The sequence below is a fragment of the Chiloscyllium plagiosum genome, unplaced genomic scaffold (assembly GCF_037043375.1).
Source record: "Chiloscyllium plagiosum isolate Xiang-an unplaced genomic scaffold, Cpla_swu_hap1 HiC_scaffold_18, whole genome shotgun sequence".
NCBI lineage: Eukaryota > Metazoa > Chordata > Chondrichthyes > Orectolobiformes > Hemiscylliidae > Chiloscyllium > Chiloscyllium plagiosum.
Genome location: NW_028270156.1, coordinates 15544536 through 15568777, shown reverse-complemented (window position 1 = coordinate 15568777; position 24242 = coordinate 15544536). Strand labels below are relative to the sequence as shown.

General features: G+C 38.0%; 1 protein-coding gene across 2 annotated transcripts in view; it reads left to right on the top strand.

Annotated features, from left to right (window-relative positions):
• The window catches only part of ckap5 (cytoskeleton associated protein 5), a 119562-nt gene that overhangs the window by 71613 nt on the left and 23707 nt on the right, over nt 1-24242 (top strand). The window contains exons 28-37 of one of the 2 annotated variants that reach the window (XM_043705459.2): nt 1106-1231; nt 3683-3832; nt 5804-6007; nt 8077-8212; nt 8884-9077; nt 12094-12263; nt 18295-18318; nt 19126-19305; nt 20706-20826; nt 23934-24113. In XM_043705459.2, coding sequence (XP_043561394.2) covers nt 1106-1231; nt 3683-3832; nt 5804-6007; nt 8077-8212; nt 8884-9077; nt 12094-12263; nt 18295-18318; nt 19126-19305; nt 20706-20826; nt 23934-24113 — 1485 coding nt within the window. The remainder of the gene's footprint in view (nt 1-1105; nt 1232-3682; nt 3833-5803; nt 6008-8076; nt 8213-8883; nt 9078-12093; nt 12264-18294; nt 18319-19125; nt 19306-20705; nt 20827-23933; nt 24114-24242) is intronic. The other variant, XM_087996318.1, reaches the window with a different exon arrangement.

Sequence of the window (24242 nt, the reverse complement as noted above, 5' to 3'; positions counted from 1 at the left end):
TACGATAATGAGAGGTAACCTTGTTGAAATTATATAGCATTTTTCAGGTATTAAACAACTGGGGAAAGATCATTTCTCTTGTGGGAGAATCTAGGAGCAAAGGGCATAGTTTCAGAATAAGGAGTCACACAGCTCAGACAGTGAGGAGGAATTTCTTCTGAGCATAGTGAATCTGTGGAGTTCTTTACTGCAGGTGGTTGTCAAGGCTCGGTTGCTAAGTATATTCAAGACTGACGTGGATAGATTTAGAATCACGGTTGAGGAAAAGGTAGGAATTGGATTTGAGAATTATCAGATCAGCAATGATCTCATTGAATGGTGGAGCAGACTTGATGGGCTGAATGGCTTATTTCTATTCTTGCATTATATGATTGTCTTTGTGCTGCTTCAGCAGCTCCTTTCCTCTACCTTAAAGCTGACATCCAGTGAACTGGTATCTGTTTCTTTCCTGTAACTTATCTAATTTCCACTATTATTCTGTTACAACTGAAGTCTGAGGTTTTAAATAGTTAAATTTTCCTGCTGTTACATTTTCCAGTTCTTCATCCCACTTGGTTTCAAGATCAAACTTCAGCTTTTTCCATGTAATGTGGCAGTGATCCTTGTATATGTTCACATGATTTGAATTACTGAGCCTGAATCCACTTCCAAATCCTACCTGCTGCTGGTGAGTGGAGTGATAGGGGAGCGGAAACGTTTTCCTCCAAAGCTGTAGTTGGAAGTTGAATTTCAGTAAATGAAGACTCAGTAATCATGCCCTTACATCTCGAACTCTGCACCATGTTCCCAACATTTGATGATTGTGAATCTGGCTTCATTATTCTGTCTTGGATAAGGACAAACTTGTCCGTTATCTATATGATAAATTGGTATGTTGTGACAAATTTTGTACTTTCAACTTGTATTACTGTGCACTGGTTCCCTGATGTGGTACTTGAATATTCAATTTTTTCCTTTTAACCACTGTTAGGGAACACCACTTTTTTGTCCCACTTAAAAATCTAAGCACCAGTCTTATTTCCGTCCTTCACGTTTTTGGTCAAACTGTTTGCGTGTAATCAGTCAATGTTATGGTTTTATTATGAATGGATCTTTACTTTTCCAGCCTGGAATTAGTAAGAAGGTGCCAAGTAAACCAAATCTTAAGGATGATGATGATAAGTCGGGACCAATCTTTATAGTTATTCCCAATGCAAAAGAACAAAGAGTAAAGGATGAAAGAGCCTTAAAGGTGAGAGTTTGCACTCTGTTAATCTTTTAATTTAAATTAACCTTTTTAGGAAATCATACTGTGTACTTTAACAATTAGTTTTTCTGCTTTTCTAAATAAAATCAGCTCTGTAGATCAGTGTGTAATCATGAGTTTATAAGCAGGAGTAGGCCATTCAGAACCTCTAGTCTGCTCCATCATTCAGTAAGGTCATGGCTAGCTGATTGTGCCTCCAACTCCACATTCCCGCTGATCCTCAAACCTCTGACTCGTTTAGTCCAAGAGTAATTACCTCACCTCATCTTATCCCTGTCTTCCCCCAAAACAGCAAGCATCATTTCATCCCAGTAAAGGCTGCTTGGGATCTTGTTTTAGTAAGATTGTTTCTGTTTTCTAAACTCAAATGTAAAGGCTACATATTTCCATTTATATTCTTCCTTAAATAAGGAGACCAAAATTGTCCATAGTACCTCTCCTAAATTCCCTTCAGTGCCACATACAGATCAAGCAAAACTTTGATATACATTCCCTTTTACAATAAAAAGCAGAATTCCATTTGCCTTCCTAATCACTTGCTGCGTCTGTACGTTAATTTGAGATTCATATAGCAGGACTCTGAGATACTTCTGAGTTTTCCTATGTCTCTTTGGGGGGAAAACGTGTTGCTTTTATATTCTACCTGCCAAAGAGAACAAGCTTGCATTTTCCCATATTCTGCTCTCATCTGTCAAGTTTATGCCCACTCTTGTAACCTATCTCCAGAGGAACCTTGATTGGCACTATTTTGTTCAGATAAATTATTATTCGTTCAAGCAATTCAATGCCTTTCCTCTGGGGCTCAGTTTTCTGTAAAGTCTGCTCCCTGTTCAGACTAGGCAGCAGCACTGCGCATGCAAGAGCTCCTGCTCCCCCATCTGTCCACCTCAACACCCCACCTGCCCCGAACCCCATCCCACACCGCTCCCTGCCCCATCCAACACCACCCCCATACCCTGCAGGCCCTCTCCGGGTCAGCCGGACTAGACACCAACAACAAGACTGCTGCTGCTGTCTTTTGTGGAGGTGAGTCTCCAAATAGTGCACACCACACAACTTTTTGCTGCAACTTTTTGACAGGTTCCACCTCTGCCCTGTACAGGACAATGTTGTAGAGATTATCTGGGGAAGGGGGTTTTAGGGTTACGCCTGTGTAGAACTCCAGTGAAAGTGTAGGGGGAGAGAGTGTGTGGGAGGTCCGTCATTTGGAGATGGTGCCTGTGCTCCCATCAGTTCAGAACTGCTTCCGGCAGCATTGAGTTCACTTTTAACCATTGTAAACAAAAGATGCGATCCGTGTTGGAAACGCCTCTTTGATGTAATGTTTCTGTCGGGACCTCTATCTTCTCCGGATAATTGATATTCGGATAATCAAGGTTCCACTGTATATCCCTTCTAATGTCCTGTTCACAATTTATTTTCTTGCCTATCCTTGTTATTAACAAACATAGCCACAAATGTTTGATCCCTTCATGGAAGTCATTGGTCTAATTGTGAATCATTGAGACAGCCACTGAACTCTGTGGATTCCACTTGTTCCATCTTGCCAAACTGAAAATTACCATTTATGTCTCCTGCCTGCTTTCCGATAGCTAATTAGTTGTCCAGTGATGGATATGTACCACCCGACATAGAGTCCTTGCCTTGTGAGGTGACCTTCATGATGACATTTTGTCAAATGGCTTTTGATAATGAAGTAACAGTACGTTCACAAGTTTCCCTTGTATCCCAGTTGCCTTTTTTAAAAAAAATTCTTCAAAGAATTGTAATAGAGTCCAACATGGTTTAGAGTCATAGAGATATACAGCATGGAAACAGACACTTCGGTCCAACTTGTCCACGCTGATCAGATATCCTAAGTTAACCTAGTCCCATTTGGCCCATATCCCTCTAAACCCTTCCTAATCATACGCATCCAGATTCCTTTTAAGTGTTGTAATTGTAGCAACCTCTACAACTTCCTCTGGCAGTTCATTCCATACCCACACCACCTTCTGTGTGAGAGTGTTTCTCCTTGGGTCCCTTTTACATCTCTCCTCTCTCTCCTTAAACCTATGCCCTCTCGTTTTGGATTTCCCCCACCCCAGTCAAGAGGCCTTGTCTTTTTACCCTATCCATGCCCCTTATAATTTTATAAACCTCTGTTAAGGTCTTGTGAAATTGTATTTCTTGTACCTGGTCACATGGTTTTGTAACTGTCCTTTGATGACCTCTGATAGATTCCAGCATATCTCCTCTCCTTTGTGGTCCCTCCCCAACCTGCCCCATTGAGAAACAGATCCTAAGTGACCAGTAGTTTCCTACTTTTCTCCTTCCTTGAATAATGGCCGATTTTGTTTTTGAAAACTTTCTTTTTCATGACTACTAAAATTCCTCTTGGATATATGGATAATAAAAGCTTGCATTGTTGAAAACTTTGCTTATGTTTGCATGTAGGTATTGAAATGGAACTTCACCACACCACGAGACGAGTACACAGAGCAACTGAAAACTCAAATGTCCAACTGTGTAGCCAAATGGTTGCAAGATGAAATGTTTCATCCTGATTTTCATCACCACATTAAGGCTTTAACAACTCTGCTGGAGGTAGTTTTTTTAAAGAGGGGTCAAATCCATTTTGTCTGTTTCTGTTAGAAGATTATCACATTATTTTTTATTCGGTGGGATGTATTTGGAATTGATGATCTGCTTATATGTAAGATGTAACCGTTATTTTTAATGGTGTGTACTGACAAATTTAATTTAAATGTTAACGTTCAAATTGATTTTTTTTTGTCTTTGTCTAAATTTAAGATTTAAATAAAACTCAGTTGTGCCAAATCTAATGCAAAAGGGGAACATACGCTTTTGTTTTAGGTTTTTCAAGGAACATCTTTTTCTTGGAGTTGCCATTCTCCATTTTGACATAGACCTGTTAATGTAAAATATTAAGGATGAAATGCTCTTGTGCAGTAATATTACTTTTGTGCCCACAGTCTTTTTAAATATATCCACACTGTAAATTATCTAATCTAATCTAATCTGTCCTGAGCAATGTACAGATGTAGTCTCCATCTAATAGTTTCATCTGAACTAGTTTCAGGCATTTTTAGATCACCTTGCTCCATTTCATATTGATCAGAGTTTGGAGGCGCTAAAGGAACTTTCCAAACCCATTGTTTTTATTCTAGGAATGGTGCTTTTACATATTACTGCTTTTTAAACTCCTTAGTAGGCATACTTTTTTTTTGCTTACAGATTCATGGGTAAATCTTAGCTACTTTCTGCTTTGTGTAAATTATTATGTGGTGTGTATTTTTAGTTTTCCTGAGCTTATTTCCGAAGCTTTGTTTATAACTGCTTGTGGAAATTGGGGAGCCGGGAGCTTTTGACTAATAAGTGATAGTTGATATTTGTCAGAGTAACCAGGTATGTGCTGGTTCTTTTTTAAAAAAAAAAAAAAAATGGCTTGAGCTACATTTATTTTTCTTAGTTTAAGCTCAAAGTTGACTTGGTCATCTTGAACCAAACACATGTTGTCATGCTAATAGAGTAGCCTTTATTTTTTACAATCCTCTGTCTTTTAATTACTTGCCCTGGGTGGGATTTGTATTTTCTGGCACATGATGCCGCGTAACAATAATTTCACTCGGTGGTGAACTATAGGATCATATCCAAAAGCACTATAAATTACCTAACATTTATTATTAAGCAGTCTTAGAAGTTTTAGTTTGGTTAAGGACCAAACTCTACTTAGCAAACATTGAATTGGATTGGTTAACACACAATATAAAGTCTAGGCTAGCAAGTGTAAGTTAGAATTCATAGTTGATGTATGTAACTTTCCCTGAAATTCTTTTGAAAAGAAAAGTGAGGGCATTGCCAATAACCACAGAATGGTTATTTAACTTGTTATGTAATGTTCCAGGTAAAGGTAGAATGGAACAGATTTTTAAATTGATTGCTTTTCCCCTATAAAGCTTGACGCAGCAAAATATTTTGATTAACGCTCTTTTCATTCCTGCCCTTTACTGAGACAGAATGTTTCCCAAACCCTGGTTTCTGGGTTTTTGAAATCTACTCCGAGCAAACTCCTTTCAGATGAAATCAAAAGGAGGGTTTATTAGCAAAACATTCAAATCACTAGCATGTATGAATGAGAAATCAAATAGCACTGCTGTTTTTTGCATCTTCTGGAATTGCTCGTTCAGCTCTGCAACTGCTCCTACCTGACATTTCTGCTGCTCTTGCATAAACAGTGCCATTAGCCTTTCTTGCATTTGTGGTAGATTCTGACTCAGTAATTCAGTAGTGCTTTTAAAAGTTGCTTTTAGTTGAATATGAGCATGTACTATATTATGTTGACTGATCCAACTCATTTGATGAAATATATTCCAGATATTTGCAGAAAAGTTATTACAGCTGAATGGTAACAGGGTTTCAGGAGGCAAGAAGTTACTTGATTGTAGAAGAAAATACCTTCGGGGATTGTGATTTAAGTGTGCATGTTTGTTTTTCAAGGAAATGGGATCTTCAAACCATAAATATTCTATTTTAAATTATTTTATTTTCTCTTAGCATTTGGAAAGTGAAACAGAGGGGACTGTTGCTTGCCTAGACCTTATTCTGAAGTGGTTAACCCTACGGTTTTTTGACACCAACACAAGCGTACTGATGAAAGTCCTGGAATACTTGAAAGTCGTATTTACAGTGCTGAGTAAAGAAGATTATCATTTAACTGATAATGAAGCATCTTCATTCCTTCCATATCTGATTAATAAGGTAATTTACTATGTATTTTTAAATTAAATAAATCTTACAATGAGCATGGGCACTCTTAAGTTTAAGCAGTGATATAGAATAAGATGATATTGTTAAATGATGCTCTTGTAGCAAGAGAAGATTATCTAAACTTGAACTGCCAAGTAATGTATTCAAGTATCAGGCACTGATTATCTCCAAGGAAATTTGTCTAACCACTTCTCTAAAATATTCAACTGTATTATCAACATGGTTACCGAACAGCAGTATCCAAGCAATACCATTGACTAGAAATGTAACTGGGCCAGCTACAGACTGACTTCAATAACATCTATCATTGAGAAATTATTCATAATAACAGGGCATCTGGAAAGTCAAAACACTCCATCAGTCGCTATGATTTTATGAAGAGTAAATAGCGTTTGAGTAATTTTCTTTGAAGATGTACCAAGCAAGGTGGATAATGGGGATCCAGTCAGTATGATATCTAGAATTTCAGAAGGCATTTAATAACATGCTGTGTTAATTCACCACGTAACATCACTTGGGGTTAAGATTAATTTCAGCTTGTCTAGAGGATTGGCTCACCAACAGAGCAGAATCTGAATAAATGGGTCATCTTCTAATTGGATGTAACTAATGGATGCCACGAGCGGTCCTTGGGCCCTGAGTATCGCAATCTATATTGATGACTTATCCATAAGGATACAAGGTAGTGTAGCCATATTTGCAAATGCCACGAAAATAGGTGTGATAGTAATTTGCAATGAAGAAATAAGAAACGTACAATGGATGTGAATAGTTTAGCAGGTGAAGTTTGATATGGATAAGTGAGTTTAAGACCGCTTTTTATCTAAATGGAGAGAAACTTGTGTGCTTTGGTGCAGCAGAACCTGGTTATCCTGCATGAAATGCAGAATGTTAGTATACAGATACAGCAGGTAATAAAATAATTGGAATTTTGGCATTCATTGCTAAAGGAATTAAGTATAAAGGTAGTGAAGTGTTACTAAGACTGCACCTAGATTATTGTATGCAATTTTGGTCCTCTTACTTGAAGAATTGGAGGCAGTTCTGAAGAGTTTCATTAGATTGATTCCAGGGATGAGAGGATTATCTTATGAAGAGAGATTGAGCAATTTAGGCCAATACTTGCCGAACAACTTATGTTGTGTTATAACCTGGAGTTGGGCAGTTTTCCTATCAGGCACGGTGGGTGGCACAGTGGTTAGCACTGCTGCCTCACAGCGCCAGAGACCCGGGTTCAATTCACGCATCAGGCGACCGACTGTGTGGAGTTTGCACATTCTCCCCGTGTCTGCGTGGGTTTCCTCCGGGTGCTCCGGTTTCCTCCCACAGTCCAAAAATGTGCAGGTTAGGTGAATTGGCCATGCTAAATTGCCTGTAGTGTTAGGTGCAGGGGTAAATGTAGGGGAATGGGTCTGGGTGGGTGCGCTTTGGCGGGTCAGTGTGGACTTGTTGGGCCGAAGGGCCTGTTTCCACACTGTAAGTAATCTAATCAGGCAACTGAACTGTTTCTCACAGTTCCACAGCTGGAATTGAGAAGAATGTGAAGAGATCTAATTGAAGCATTAAAAATGCTATGGGGGAGTTGACAAAATGGATTTTGCCTTATGTGGGGCAATGTAGAACAAGAGGCCATAGCTTTAAGATAAGGGATAGTAGATTTAAAACTGATGAGAAATCCTTTTTCTGAAAGTGTTGGGAATCTATGGAATTCACTGCTTCAAAAGGGGTAGGGACAAATTCAACCATCAGCTGGAATTGGAAATTTATGGATCTTGAAGCAATTTTCAGAATCTGCTTGAGTTCAGATTTTGCTAGAGAAATTGCCAATAATGACTTTTGCTGCTTTTTAAATATGGAAAGAAATACTTCTTATTCGGAAAGTTCACATCTTTGTTCATCTTGGAGAAAGATGGGCAGTTTGTACAGTGGGCAGATACGTATTGAAATCGGATACTTCATGTTGAAAAGTCACCGTGTTTAATTTAGTCAAGAAATGGCGTATACACTGCATTTGTTTAAATTAGCAAAATGGAATAGCCTGTGGAATTTTTTCATTTTAGGTTGGAGAACCAAAAGATGTCATTCGTAAAGATGTTCGGTCCATTATGAATATGATGTGCAAGGTTTATCCAGCTAGTAAAATGTTTAGTTTTGTAATGGAAGGACTGAAATCAAAAAACTCAAAACAGCGAGCGGGTAAGTTTGTTGTATGCAATATGCTGTAGAGATTGTGTTTGTGTCCTTACTTAAACCCTAAACTTATATCAATTTTATGAAGGTTAGTAACCAGTAGCTTTCCCACTGGCCAGGTCTGAAAGAAGGTATCTCCTACACTGACTAGTATGTGCTGAAAGCCAACATGTGGGCAAAAGCATACTTGACCTCATGTTCACCAATCCACCTGTTGTAGTTGCATCTGTCCATGATAATAATATCAGTGTGAACACCCTACAGAACATCAATTGGCAAAATTCTATCTTCACCCAAGATGTTCTCAAGAAACGGACGGTTGGATCAAAGGGTCTGCGTCCATGTTGTGTGACTTTGACTCTGGCAGGTCACAGATGTGTTCTGCATTGCCTAACTTATCCACCATCTACAATGCCCAACTCGGGAATGCTGTGGAATGCACTCTACTTGCCTGGGTGCGTGCAAATACAACAATGCATAACGGCATTCAAATTTTTTTTATCGGCACTCTAATCACCCATAGCATTCATCTCCTCCTTCCTGTTGCATGATGGAAGTATTATCTGCTATCTGGAAGATGTAATGTGGGTCAATGATCCAACTGTGTGTCAGCGTTTTATGGTGTAAGGTGAACATGGGACATTTGAACCTAATGTGTTGCTGTTGGAATTTTTCAGAATGTTTGGAAGAGCTGGGTGCTTTAATTGAAGTTTATGACTTAAATGTCTGCCAACCAACTCCAGCCAAAGCACTGAAAGAAATTGCAAGTCAGATTGGCGATCGAGATACATCTGTTCGTAACGCTGCCCTAAACACAGTGGTTACTGTCTATAATATCTGTGGTGAACAAGTTTTTAAATTGATTGGGAATGTAAGTGTTTTGTGACAGATTTGGGTAAAGAATCTTTTCTCCTTAGCAACTTATGTTGTTAAGTATAAGAAGTGGCAAACACGAGGTGAAAGTAAATGTTTGTGTTTCATTTAGTGAAGAGCCTTAAAAGTTTTAATCCTAGGTTACTAATTAAGATGTGCAATTGATGCAGGGTCAAGAAGAGGTTTAAATTGATGAATGGAAGAAAAATTCGTTTGCGAGACTTATTTCAATTCTTGGTGTCCTGCTGCAAGTATTGGGCTATCAGGGAGTTGTTCCATTGCAACAAATCCTCAAACTTGTTTTGTTCCAATGAATCAAATAATTAAGGCACTAGTTGGAACTAATAAGGATGGGTTAAAAAAGGATTAATCTATAAAACCGAAGAGTAAAGTCAAGGATGTATAGTAATGTAATATTTTATGGTAAAGTTAAACCAGTTTAATCAGGAATAGGCAGAGTTCAATCAAGTTAGGAATACTGACACACCGTTTTTGTTGCAAACGTTTCGTCTCCTGTCTCGGTGACATCCTCAGTGCTTGGGAGCCTCCTGTGAAGCGCTTCTGTGGTGTTTCCCCCGGCATTTATAGTGGCCTGTCCCTGCCGCTTCCAGTTGTCAGTTTCAGCTGTCCGCTGTAGTGGCCGGTATATTGGGTCCAGGTCAATGTGTTTGTTGATGGAGTTTGTGGATGAGTGCCATGCTTCTAGGAATTCCCTGGCTGTTCTTTGTTTGGCTTGCCCTATAATGGTAGCGTTGTCCCAGTCGAATTCATGTTGCTTGTCGTCTGCGTGTCGAAGCGCTTCACAGGAGGCTCCCAAGCACTGAGGATGTCACCTAGACAGGGGACGAAACGTTTGCAACAAAAACTTCCAGCTCGGTGAACAGAACCACAGCAACGAGCACCCAAGCTACAAATCTTCTCACAAACTTTGAACTGACACAAAGCTAACAAACACCTATTGATATAGCACCATTTCACAGTTAAAACATTTCAATGACTTGTATAACTGCAAGTTATTAATCTTCCATCTGGGAAAATAATAAGATAAAACCAATAGTACTGGTGAAGCTAAGTACTAGGCAAGGGCAGAAAACATTGGGAATAATATTAGGAAGTTAGAGGAAAGAAAATTAAAAGAATTGTGGGGAGGTCTTCTATCTTGATGGATAAGGGACAAAGCAAATTGGAATGTAATCCTAATTGTAGTTCATGAATTGCATTTGAGACAAGAATTTTCCGGAATAACAAGTTGAGTATCCAAGTAGGGAACAAACTATCTTAGTTTTCGTTAATAATGAGGCATGTTTAATTAGTATTTGTATAGTTGAGAACCTCTTGGAAAGTGCAACATAATAGGATCAATGCCCCATTATGTTGGAAGTGAAATCATTAGGTCCAAATCTAGTGCATTCAATTTTAAAGATTTTTTTGAGATTTGAAGGACAATTTTTATCAAGGTAGATTAAGAAGTTAGTTGAAATACTACTAAATGAACGATGACAATGGTTTAATGAAATGTTAAATATAAATATTGCAAAATATCAGAAATACTCAGTTATGCAACAAAAATAATTTGAGTTAATTATGCTGCTCAATTAAAATTGCCTTTGTTAAGAAAAAGAGTATGTTTGAGCATTGGAAAGCATTAAAAATGAGAAAAGGGTGATCAAGAAGAGGGCAAAGGAGAAAAGTAAATCTACTAGTTTACTTGAATCTGGATGAAGGAAAAATTGAGTTCCTTGGAGACAGAAACCAGAAAATCTATAATAGATAACGATAGGTATCAAAAATTTCATCTTTCAATACATTAAAAGGATCAGAGTGAACTCAGAACTGTGGGGAGCCAAGGATGAAAATGAGAGCATTGAACAAGCTGGCTTCAATGTTTCTTTCGTTGCTTTTAAATTTTATTCTACCTTGTCAATTGTGAAATGGTCTCAAATTGGCCAAATAAATTCGAAAAGCATCAGAACTAACTAAACTATTATTGACATCCTCAAACTTTCTGTTGGCTCCTTAATCCTTGAGCATAGAATGAATTAATTTCTCTCCTTCTGGTCTTGCCTTTAAGTAGTGATCAGCCCAACTTTGAGCCATCACTTTTGGTTGACAACACCTCCAGTTTGCTAGTGCAAGAATTTAAATCAGTTATGATTTTAGCTGGGGTGAGTGTTCTGACACTAAAAGCCCATTGTTCCACAAACCATCTCAAATATATAACTGCCCATTTAAACCAGGAAGGTAATCAATTTACCTGACTGCTTTCAAGACTAAAGAAATTCAAACCGTGTTTCATCATTACAGACTACTATAAAACAGTTTTGACCTAGCATTTACTGAAGAAAAGTATTAGTAATTTACTGCTATCCAACTTAACGTATGCATCTTATAACTCAGAATACACATTCACACAATACAGATAAAAGACACAGTTTGATACAGTTGTTATAAGAGGAAAGATATAGGAATAGGCCATTTGTCCTCAAGCCAGTTCGCCATTCATTATGATCATTTGAACTCAATAAACTAATCCTGCCATCTGTCTTCTCCATCCCCTGTTCCCATAACTCTTGATCCCTTTAGTCACGAGAACTGTATCTATTCCTTTTTTAAAGCATACAATGTTTTGGCGTCAACCAATTTTTGTGGTTATGAATTCCACAGGCTAACCACTTGCTGGGTGGTGAAACTTCTTTTCACCTCAGTCCTAAAAAGTTTACTTCATAATCCCTGTTACCTTTTGGTTCTGGATTACCCCACCATTGAGAACATCCTTCCTGCACCTAACAGTAGTTCTGTTAGAATGTAACTGAGATTCTTCTTGCGTGTGTGCTCTCTCGTTGTGTGACTTCCCCAAAAAGGGACAACATATGGTCCTTTACAACTCCTTTGTAATGTTATTCTAATCATTATAAATAAAGGACTACTATAATGTGCAGAATTTAGGTAAACTATGTCAAGGGAAAGTTTTATGGAATTAACTGGTTGTTCTTTCCTTGAACTTTATTTCTTAGCTTTCTGAGAAAGAGATGAGCATGTTAGAGGAAAGAATCAAACGATCTGCTAAAAAATCATCAACTGTATCAACCAAGCAAGTAGAGGAGAAAGCTTCAAGGACGCAAGGACTAAATCCAAATGCAACTGCACCACGCAAGGGCTGTGAGGAAATGCCATCCAAATTGAAGTATGTTTATACTGGCGACTGTTTAGTTTAAATATCATTTGCAAATTTGCACATTTTGGCCTTGAACTTGTTTTGCTTTTCAGTGAGATTGTGCTTAATTTGTTTTTATTTGTCTATATTTTCCTCGTATCTTTTGACATCTTTGGCTGCCAACTAGCTTTAATTACCACAACAGTATTTAACTACTGTTGTTTTGGATGAGGTATTCCAAACCCCTCTGGTTTCTGCAAAGTAATATTTGCTAATTTCGCTCTTAAATGGTTTAGCTTAACCATTGACCACGCCTTCTATCCTGGACTGCCCACCAAATGGAGATAGTTTCTCTAATCCACTCATTTTTTTTTTCTGTTTCCCTTAAATCCCTTGTGAAGTCGTCCTTTTTATTTCCTCATGTGACATGCATCTCCAATTGCAGTGCTTGTAATATCACCAAGTTTGTCGTTGAGTTTGACGATGTGACTTATACTCTAAGTGATACAGGAAATGCTTAAAGGCCTTTAACTGAAGTGCATGACTGAAGAGCACTGAGGTTTTTAAAAAAAAAAACAAATGAATTTCACCATTGGAACCAGCCAGTAAATCAAGCAGGAGGGTTAAGCTTTATTAGCAAGCAGAAGCTAGAATTGAACTACAAAAAATGTTTAGAGAGTAGGGCAAGAATTGGAAAATCAATATGCTGGAAACAGCAGGACTAGCAGCTTCAGTGGTGAGAGAAATATTTAGGTTTTTAAAGTTAAATTAAAAGCAAAATCCTGTGGATGCTGGAGATCTGAATTAAAAGCCAAAGAACCAGAGAAACTCAGCTGGTCTAGCAGCACAGCAGAATATCAACACACTTTCTGCCTCCATAGATGCTGTCAGACTTGCTGAGTTTCTCCAGCAGTTTAGTAACATTTAATGCAGTTTACTTTGTCTCATAGCTGGGAACTGCTACCTGAACTGTTTGCTGCTCCTCTAGCTTTGTGCTCGTGGGTTGTCTTAGATAATTTATCCTACCTTCCAACCTATCACAGGCTTCCTTTTTGTTCATCCCTCGTCTCTCCTTACACCACCACAATCAACCCCCATCTCCCACGAAGAAAACCATACATCTCTTACCTTTCATCAGAACAAGGCAAGTTAGCAACCTGAAATGCTAACTCTGCTCGTCAGATATTGCCGCACCTGTTGAGCGTTTTCTTTCTTATTTTGGATTTTCAGCATCCACTGTTTTGTTGATGTGTCAAAATGACTGAACTGAAGTGTCTGTATGAAGATTTCACATTAGAGAAGGTTAGAAATAGACATTATCTTGGAAAAGCTTGGAAGGTTAGAAAGTCAGCTCAGAAACAAAACAAAAGTTTATGAATTATTTGGTTTGGTGTTTTTAAGGAGTAAAGAGGGAAAAGAATCACACTGCAAAAACATCAAAAACCTTTGATTTTGCTTTTATACTTTGATCTGGTGGAATTGAATTTTGTGCAGGCTTTTGTATGGACCTGGTCACTCTTTTGTTGTAGTCTCTGCACATGTATAAAACAAATGTGCAAATTCCTTATAAGAAGATCATGGTTGTTCTGATTGCAGTTTCTACTTTCCTGTTTACACCTATTTGTTTTCACTCCTTTGTCAGTCAAGACTCTGTCCAACTTCGTCTTAACGATATTCAATGACTCAACCTCCTCTGCTCCTGGGAAGAGAATTCCATGAACTAACATCAGAATTTTTCCTCATCCGTTTTAAAACTTTTATTTTGTAAATGACACCTAGTTCTAGTCCCTTCAATGAGTGGAGATATATTCCAACATTTTTATTTTCCATTTCTTAGTTTCTTGTTCACAAAATGTGAACACCACTAGCTAGGTCAGCATTTATTGACTGTCCCTAGTCACTCTGTAAGCCATCACCTTGAACTACTGCAATCCATGCTCCCATCAGACTGTTCACCTATCTGAATGGCTGAGCTTACTTCCTCACACTAATGACACAGATTTGCGTTTGAAAAATGTCAAAAAGACAAGTTTGACTGGGACGATACATCCATTCTGAGACAGGCTAAACAAAGACACGCACAGGAATTCCTAGAGGCCTGGCATTCAAACCGGAACTCCATCAACGAACGCAACAATCTGGACCCCATTTATCAATCTCTCAGAAAAAGAACCGGTAATGATATTACTCACCACAACAGACTAAGACATGTAAATAAAAAGCAGGACAGAACACCAGTGCTTCAACGGAAGCTCACTGATGCTACCTGGCATGGTGACGAAACATTTGAGAACAAATTTTCCAGCTCAGCAAGCAAACTTACAACCTAATCTGGACATGTGCTGAGTGAAGATATGATTGGAATGCTTAGTGAATGAGTAATCTCCACTAACATATATATTTTAAAGCAGTAATTTCAGCAAAAAGAAACTGAGATAAATTAGGTGAAGTTAATTATAAATTCCTCTTCCCACTCAAGGTAAAGGTTATCCAAGGGATTTTGCTAGTTCTCCTGGGATTCTGTCTGGGCCCTTGGTTTATCTTAATGTGTGAATAATTTTGTTGGCCTGTGTCTTTCTATAGCTGTATCTATACCTGATCTGTGTGAGACATTTCTTAACCTTCACTTCAAATGAAGTTACTAGCTGTCACAAGTTAGTTTTATCTGTGGAAGGTGCTTTTCCTGTGCACTCATCACATGGTGGAAATAACTGCAGAGTTTGGCAGAAATAATAAGCTCTGCATTGTTTCTCAAGTGTGTCTTCAAAGGAATTATAAATCTTAATTTTGGCTGGATTTCTCCTTTTACAATCCTTCTCTTTTGGGGCATAGGCAAGAGACACTTAGTCTCGCTAACTAATGGTTTTGTTTAGAGCTCAGTGAGAGAGATCATTTCACCTTTATCCTCCTGTGCTATTGTACTAATTCTAGTGCCATTTGTGCTGTTACCTTGATGACCATATTGCCCCAACCCCTCATTGGAGCAGTGATTGACTTAATCAATAATGCGCCATTGCCTACATGTGTTTGCTTTATGAATGTAATAAAACATCTTAGCCAGTAGAGTTACCAGCAGAAGAGATCCGGAATAATCTGCAATTCTGTTAAAAAGGACAATATAACAGTCCCTGAATGCTTGATGTTTGGATTAAAGGTTCTCTACAAATGATCTTCAAGGAATTATTGATCTTATTGGCCAAGACGGTTCATCTGAATATTGGGATACTGTAGCAGCCTAACCTGTTGTGATTCTATGTACATAACATAATTTTGGATTATGCAAGGTGCTGATTTGGTTAAGTGGACAGAATGGCTCTTGAGAACTAGGTTAGGAGAAGAACTTGCATTTGTTGGTTGTCGGACTGGAATTCAGAAGAGCTTCTGATTTACGACTTTGTAAGTGGAGCATTCACCCAAAGATGTGATCCAGCTATGTCTGATGTTCTTTTGTATCTACTCAGTAAATTTTTGGATTGTCAGTGAAAGGGTTATGATATTTTCAGATTCCTGTGGGATCTGAATGTGGTTCAGAATGTTAAAATTTGGAAAATTATATGTTCAGGAATATAACCAAATATTTAAACCCATTAAGTCAGGTATTGGTATTTTTAAAACATGTTTATGTACAGGGGGGCCACCACCTCTGCACCAACCTCTGCTATGTATTGGGTTGGAAATTGTGTTGCGAATCTGAATAATTGCTGCCAGAAAGATGGAAGACATTGATTAGTAAGCAGTTTTAATCTTCTTCTGTTTCTGATATTTTATGTTAAGTTAAAGAGCTGCAGGGTTCTAATTCAAAATCCTCTTCTAGCAGAACTAAAGGATCTCTCAACTTTGTACTTCTGTGTAGCATATTTTAGGTATGCACATTACTTGATTTTAAACCCGGTTTTGGGGGTCGGTGTGGAGAGGGAAGAAAGATTAAAGTCACTCTTGACTAATGAACAACTTTTTTTATATATGCCATCAACTCCTGATTTATCCTTTGTCAAAGATGACTAGGAACCTAAATCTGTACTGTTGACCTACCCACATTTAAAAATCATAAAATACTCCCATCCTATTAAACAATCAAATGCTTTTCCTGCATGTTCGTCACATAGTGGTTCATGCCATCATCCCATTGGTCTCATTGTAGATAAACTTCTCCACCTGTGAAATTTCACTGCTTCTGCTCACTTCCAGCTCTGGAGACTTTGCAGTAAACGTCAAGTAAAGCATACCTCTTTCTTTCCCCGCCCGCCCCCAAATTTTAAAGGACTAAGTTGGGAAAATAATTTGCGTTTGTGGGCAAGGTAGCATAAACAGTCTTCAGTGATGAAAACTTGAGGGCACAAGATGACAAAATTGTAGGTGTTACTCTTTGGTTAGGTGGAAGGGGTAAGTTTATTTGAGGTAGAGGCCAGAGCCTGTGGGGTCAATTTGAAAATTGACATGTTTTCTAACTGGGAGCCAGTGGGTGCCAGAAGGTTCATCAGTGACCAGTATTGGATTGAAGTCAGGCATTGTTGATGGAAGTGTACAGAAAATTAATCTTGTTATTGAGTAGATAAGTGATCAATAGTTCATCTGCAAACACCACCAGGGTTGCAACAGGAATAGTTTAACTTCTGACGGATTCTTGATAGTTGATGGAAACAATCATTTGTGATGTTTGTGGTTGAAACTAAAGAATAGCTTAATTTTTCCCAAACACAGAGGGGTTCAATAACTAGCATGTTAAGACAGAAGGTTGTGGATGCAGTACCTGTGGACAATTGGGCCTGGGATGGGACCTTGAGAAACTCCTGCAGCGATGTTCTTGGTTGAGATAATTAGTCGCCTACCAATTGAATAGCCTTCCTGTGTGCCATGTTCCTCCACACGATAACAATTGATTTTGGTTTTGGGAGATTCTTGGTGTTGCATTCAAATGCTCTCTTTGAGAACATAGGTCACTGCCATCTTGTCTTTGGTCTTGGAGGTCTTGACAATGTCTGAACCAAGGCTGCAATGACATCTGGGGTTGCTTATCTGACAAAATCCAAAACAGATTTTGTGGATGCAAGTAATGTTTAATTCTTGATAACACAACACATTTTGGCTGTGCCTTGGCATAGGAGTTATTTTTCCAAACTACCTGCAATATATATTGCATTCTGGATTATTACACCTCCAGGTTAGGACAATAGTGGACCAAACCAAGCAAACCGTTCCACTAAAACCAAAACCTATCCCGTGCTTTATGTCAGAGTGCCCATATGCTAAAGGAACTAGGGCTATTTTTCTTTCTAAAAGCAAAATACTGGGTGACACGCTCATTTGCAGAGAGAAAAGCGGAGTTATTGTTATCCGCTTTGTGATCTTTCAATATTGTTTTGAGTGACAAGAGTTCAGCTAGATGTTTAATGTCAGACTGCAACTGGGGGGTGAAGAAAGAGGTATGCTTTACTTGACGTTTACTGCAAAGTCTCCAGAGCTGGATTTGAATCCACTGCCTTCTGATTTGGCCCAAGTTGAGCTAACATTTCAGTTCCTTGTAGTCTCTTTGGGAAGCTTCAGAGGTTTTAGCTACAAACTGATCTTGTGTGGTATTTGCATTCAGCAAGACAGATTTGATCTAGCCAACACCAGTGCAAACCAATCCTCTTCATTTACCTGTTTAATGTTCAGTGTCCAGAGGTTTATAGTCATATAGTCACACACTCTTAGCAAAGAAGAGGAGATGCATGTAAGTGCAAGAAGTTTATTTGTTCTTTCTGCTTCACTCCTGTTAAAATACTTCCAGGTTCTATCAGGGCAGAGTGGGTGCAAAACCATTCAATTTAGAATTATGTTTGCCACGTGTGACTAGAAATATTAAGGATGTTTTGGTTTCTTCGAAAATTTCAAACTGAATATTAAATAAATTGGACTTGACTTCTGTTAACTGTGGTGAAGCAGATGCTGGAAAGCAGTGTGCCAAGAACAGAATGCAGTTTCCTTTGCTTAACTTTCTTTTTGTGCTTCGTGCTTGTTTTAATTGTGCTTTTGTGTCTAAATCTGTCTTCTGACTTCTTTCACCGCAATTCCTTGGAAGAATAATGTATCGAACCTATCGAATGTAAGTAAAACTCGTTCTTTGGCAGTAGGTTGACTGTGCACTACTCTTGAACCAGCATAACAACTTTGCTCACAACTGTTACAACTCTTCGTGAATTCTGGACCCTATTTGTATGCATAAATTATAATTGTAATTTAGAATTTGTTCTCAGAATCTGTGTATGCAAGTTCCAAGGGCTGAATAAATGGCAAATGTTGATGTAGTATAGTGTTTCATTTTAGCAGCAGACCTAGTTGCATAGTATTATTTGAAGCTGCTTTGACTTTGAAAACGTTGTTTAAACATTAAGCAGCCTATAAAATTACATTATTCCTACAATGACCACTTTGGATTTCTTATTAAGATGGCATGTATTTGGTTAGTACTATGTTGACATTTGTGGCAATGTATAAATTTATTTATATAAATTTTATCTGTGGTTTGATTACTGGTTTATGCTGAGTTGGCTAATCTTAACCAGGATCCTCTAAGTTCAAAAATTTCCTTCTGTGTCAGAATGCGACAGTAGAAAAATAGCGAGTGGTTTTGCTATTAATTTTTCCAACAATTGACATAAGCTGAAGGTGCTTATACAGTATTAATCATGCCACCCAGATGCCAGAAATGGCCATTCTACCAGAGAGAGATGAGTCTACTAAACAGCTCTGCAAGAATTAACATTTGAGTTGGAGGAAGATTGGGAAGGTGGATTAAAAGAAATTAAGTTGTTAAAATGTACCCTCTGGTTTTGGAGGACATTCCTGTTGTAAAGAAAAGAATTGGATGAATATTAGCACTCTTTTGCATTAAAATATTTATTTGTTACAGTCAAGCGCGCTCAAACAATTCTCACTCCTCCTCTGAATTGAATCCCACAATTCCGAGGGAGTTCCAGTTGGATCTTGATGAAATTGAAAATGACAACAATGCTGGCAGATGTGAATTACCAGATTTGGTGCAACACAAACTTGATGACCTATATGAACCAGTTTGCCTTCCAGAGCCAAAGTAAGTTAGCTTTGTGAATTTAAAAGTAATTAGAAAGGAAAAGATACAATTTTTTTTTGACACTTGTACTCTGTCTATTACAACTTTTTGTTCTATTTCATTGACATTATAAAGTTTAAAAGATTGATGTTTCAGTTGTACTTGCCGGTGCAAATTAATTTGCAACTTTATTGCCGCAATGAGAGGTCTGCACTCGAGATAACAAGATAATCTTATTTTTTTTTAAGATCTGGTGATCAAATAGTAGATGGGGAAAGGCAAAACTGGAACATTATTCTGGGATTTAACTCCCAACTGGGATTTGGTATCTGGACTTTGAGTGCCTAACCTTTTCACATAGAGGTTACGTTTCAATGTTATCCTTTTTCACACAAGGGGCTGATGAGCAAATTTTGGAAAAATTAACTTTGGGACAAAATTAAATATTAAACATGCATTTAAAGTAATTGTTGAGATTCAGAAAATCAGCAACTTGCTGAGCAAAACTTTGTCAAAGGAATAAATTGATAAGTGATTAATAGGGATGTTATCTGAACAATCTATGACTAATGCTCATGTCATTATCAGGACAAAAGCCAGAGTATAGTCTATTTGCAACTGAACATGTTCATGAGTCTGTTTAATATTGGATATACTCAACATATTTAAGTTTTTTTTTGCTTGTCTGAGTAAAATTCTTATGAATTCCTTTCCAAGTGAAAACCAGAATTTGTGCAGAGTTTAATCCATTGTTTCCCTTAACTGGCAATTGAAATGAAAAAGTGCAAATTAGTGTGCACTTTGCACATGATTTTTCCTCGAATATATCAAATTAGTCTGTGCTCCTACTGTGTATGGATAATACACAAATTGAAGTCAATAATCCAAATAGCTAAGTTATTTTCAATTTTAAATCCTGAAGTTATGCAGTATTTCAGGAATGCAGTCATCCCATCCTCAACGATATAAGTCAATTCTTGCAAGCTACAGATGCCATTAATATTTTGATCTGCAGGCTTAAGTATCTTTGTCTGCAGCTTGGCTGTCAACATAATGCCTAACTTTTGGAAGTGCTGTGCTTATCTAAAGATGCTGTTGTGTGGTTTTCCTTTTGATTGTCTCCATGCTGCTGTTTTGCAACCTTCAAAATCAGAATTAATCTTTTGGCAATAAATAGCTCAAGAGGCACCCGTAGTGCCTCTGCATTGCATTTGTGTGACTGTTGTCCCTGCACAACTTAAAGTACACAGTTTTGTTTGTTAAATTCAATGAGAATGTATTTGTGGAAGTGCTAGCTGCACATAGTGTCCTGGATGTTGGGCATGCTTGATACTATACAGTCTTTCTTTGAGATTGTTGTGCAACGTCAAAATTCTGATCGAGATCTTGAAGCTTCATCTCATTTCCTTGCATGTTTACAGAAATCGTTCGGTTTCACCGCACTTTGATGAGATACATGGCAGCACTGATTCTACTATCAATTTTGTTGTGTCGCAGGTGGCAAGTAGTGATATTAACACCAGCATCCAGGCTCTTGCGCAGGTAGGATATGAGTGATTCCTGTGCAGCTGGCTATGTAATTGTGTGAAATATGTAACACTCATCTGCTTTATCTTTGTTAACATCTATGCTCTTGGGCAAGATGTTAAACGCTTGTGATGCTAAGACAAGCAAGGCTATGGGCCAAATGCTGAAAAATGAGATGAGAACATTTAGTTGTTTTTGACTGGTGCAGACTCGATAGATAGAATAACATTTTTCTGTGCAGTTAACCTCTGACTCGAAATAAACTCCATATCTAGGTTTTTTAAAATTGTAGTGACAACTAAGGCAAAGACTGCCTTTAATCAGCACCTTGTCAGATAGAATTTTGTACAGTTGGAATATGAAATCTTGATTGCCCATATCTTAGCTAGTTTTCCAACAAAAAGATAATTTTCAAATCTTGCATCTTAACTCAAAACTATGGCATCAGTCACTGGAACAAACCTGAGCATTAGCAAGTTCAGAATAGCCAGTCAAAACCAGTGGCCATTTTCTAGACAAGTGTGATGTGATAGTGATGATGATAAACCCATTTTTCTCATTGTTTATCAAAAGCATAAAATGTCCAAAAATATTATGTTTGAAAGTGGGCAAGAGATAACTGAAATAAGTCGTCGTGCTGTGAGAGAAGTGATATAAAGCTGGATACCAAATTGTGACAAGTGCATAAAGCATTAGTAAAAGAGATCTCTTTTTAATTGTCAATAACAATTTTGGTTTAACTATTCAGAAGACAAATTGGCTACATTTACAAGGACAGGAGGAGGAAGAAATGTAATACCCTGCAGCTCAACCAGTAAGAAATAGCAGTGTGGATATTTGTACAAAAGCTTTGTATGTAAGAAGAAGGCAGATGTAATGTTGTGGAACTGACTGAGAAAATCAGAGCTCTGTCAAACTAAACTCTGTCCCAGTCACTTGAGACAAAGGGAAATCCAAGAACTGTATTATAAGAATTATTAGGAAAAACATGGAAATGAGTCCTGCAAGGAGGCAAACATGGTGTAGAATAAGTTTCAGGTTTATATCAAGGCAGTTTTTGACCTTCAAGGTTCAGTATAAATAAGATTAGTGGGAATTGAGAAATATGAAAATCCTGCTAGTCAGTGCCAAGTCTGATGCAAAGTACATGCATAAATGCTAGGCATCTATGGTCTAACAAACTCGAGCAGAATTGTTCTGGGACTGTGGCCAGTGTCTGACCTTCATTAACTCCACAGTCAATGAACTTCCTTCCAGCGTAAAGTCTGAAGTGAGGGCACTCATTGACATTTGTAGTTTTGGCAACGTTTGCAACACTTTCGCAGTCGTAATATGTAGTAAGAGCTAAGCATTATTCAAGTTTGGGTAAGTATCATTTATGTCAACCAGTCGCTGGAAAATGACCATCTCCAACAAAGCAATGTTTTGTAATCGTTCCTTTGACGTTCAATGATATTATGTCCCCACCATCCTTGGAGGTGATGGGTGGAGGAAAGAAAGAGTCACCTCTTAACTACACCAACACCATGAAAAGTATGGTTCCTAGAGTTGCTCAGAACAATGATATTCTGTTGTTTAACTTGCAATCTTCCCGAATACCTGTCTATTTATAAGTCCAATTAAAATGGCATTCTCTCCACTTTCCTGGATGAGTGCAACTCAATAACCTGCATATCATCCAGGTCACGCAGAAAACCGTCTGCTTGATTGTACTCCATTCCTCAACTTAAATATTTGCTTCCATGCCCAGTGCATATTCTCAGCTGTATATATTGTCTAGGATATACTGCAACAACTTACATGCTGTCAAAGCAGCTTTTGTCCTTCCAAACTTGTAGTTGTTACCAGCTAGCAGAATGAGGGCAGCACACAAATGGGATTGCAAATGTTTGCATACTTCTCCAAGTTGCACATCATCCTTACCTAGAAACATCATGGCTCTTTTTTGCCTTTTGCATTAGTCTTGGAACTTCTGACCTAACCAATTGCGAACAAGTATTCACAAGCAGGTAAACCACACCATGAGAAGATGATATTGTGGCAATGCCACTGGGTTAGTCATTCAGAGACCAGGAGACTGATTCCGATCTCATGTGGACCTTGCAATGAGTTTATGAATCAAGAATATAAAGCTTCATTGGTGACTGTGAAACAAGCATTAAAAGCACAAATCAACTGCACTGGCAGAGTCAAAGAAGTGCGTCGTTCAACTCTTAATCAGCTGGTGCAGGCATGATATGAGCATCATTACCTGGTGCTCAACTTTGTTTGTTTTACCTAAACCCATGCACATTATTTTTATCTAAATAATCATCCAAACTCTTGAGTGTCTTGATTGAACCTGCCTGTACTACACTTTCAGGCAATGCATTTTACTAGGTGCAAAGGGTTTTTCACTGCTTTTACAAATCGCTTTAAATCAGTGCCCCTCACTTTATTTCTTACAAGCGGGGCAGGTGGCTAAACTTTTTTTTTCTTTGGAGATGGTCATTTTTTGGCATTTAGGTGGCATGACTGTTACTTGCCCAAATCTGAAAAATAATATATACCAGGAAAAGCAAGTGTCCCAATACTGATCCCTGAGGAACTCTTCTACAAGCCTTCCTCCAGCTTGTAAAATATTCATTGGCCATGACTCTGTTTCCTACCACTTCACCAATTTTGTTTCCATGTTATTACTGTCCCCCATAAGAGGAACCATATTCTCCACATCCACCTATTCATCCCCACAGGATCTTCCCTGTTTCAATTGAGTCGCCTCTGACTCTTCTAAACTCCAGATAAATCGTAGCTGTGAAATAATTGGCAAAACAACAGGGGCAAAACTAAATTTACTCCAAGCTGTTAAGATTTGGGTAGCAGTTGAAATTGCTAAATTGGTTATAAAAGGTGGTTGTATGAGTACTTGTGAACTAATTTGCACAATGATGGTGTAAAGGTTGGGGAATGGAACTAATTGAATTGGTGTTTTGAAGAGCTGCTGCAGGGAAGATTGGCTGAATGGTAGCATCTTGTGCTGAGCATTCTGTTTTCTATATGTCATATTGATTCAGTGAAGGTTTCTTGTCTTTATTCAGATTTTCTTATGCAAATTCCAACGCATTACTTTTTTTGGCTTTCAGATTGATGAAGTTTTGCGACAAGAGGACAAAGCTGATACTATGTCTGGTCACATTGACCAATTTCTCATCGCAACCTTCATGCAACTTCGATTAATTTATAATACTCACATGGCTGATGAAAAACTTAATAAAAGAGAAATCCTGAAACTTTATAGCTGTATCATTGGGAATATGATTACGGTATGGTTTCTATTGCCATTGAAATATTGTGAGCGATTTATTTATAATACTGATGTTTTGGCTTTTTTTGGAAAAGAATTATTGCAAACAAGTTTGTTGGACCTAATGCATTCCTTTTGACATGGATAT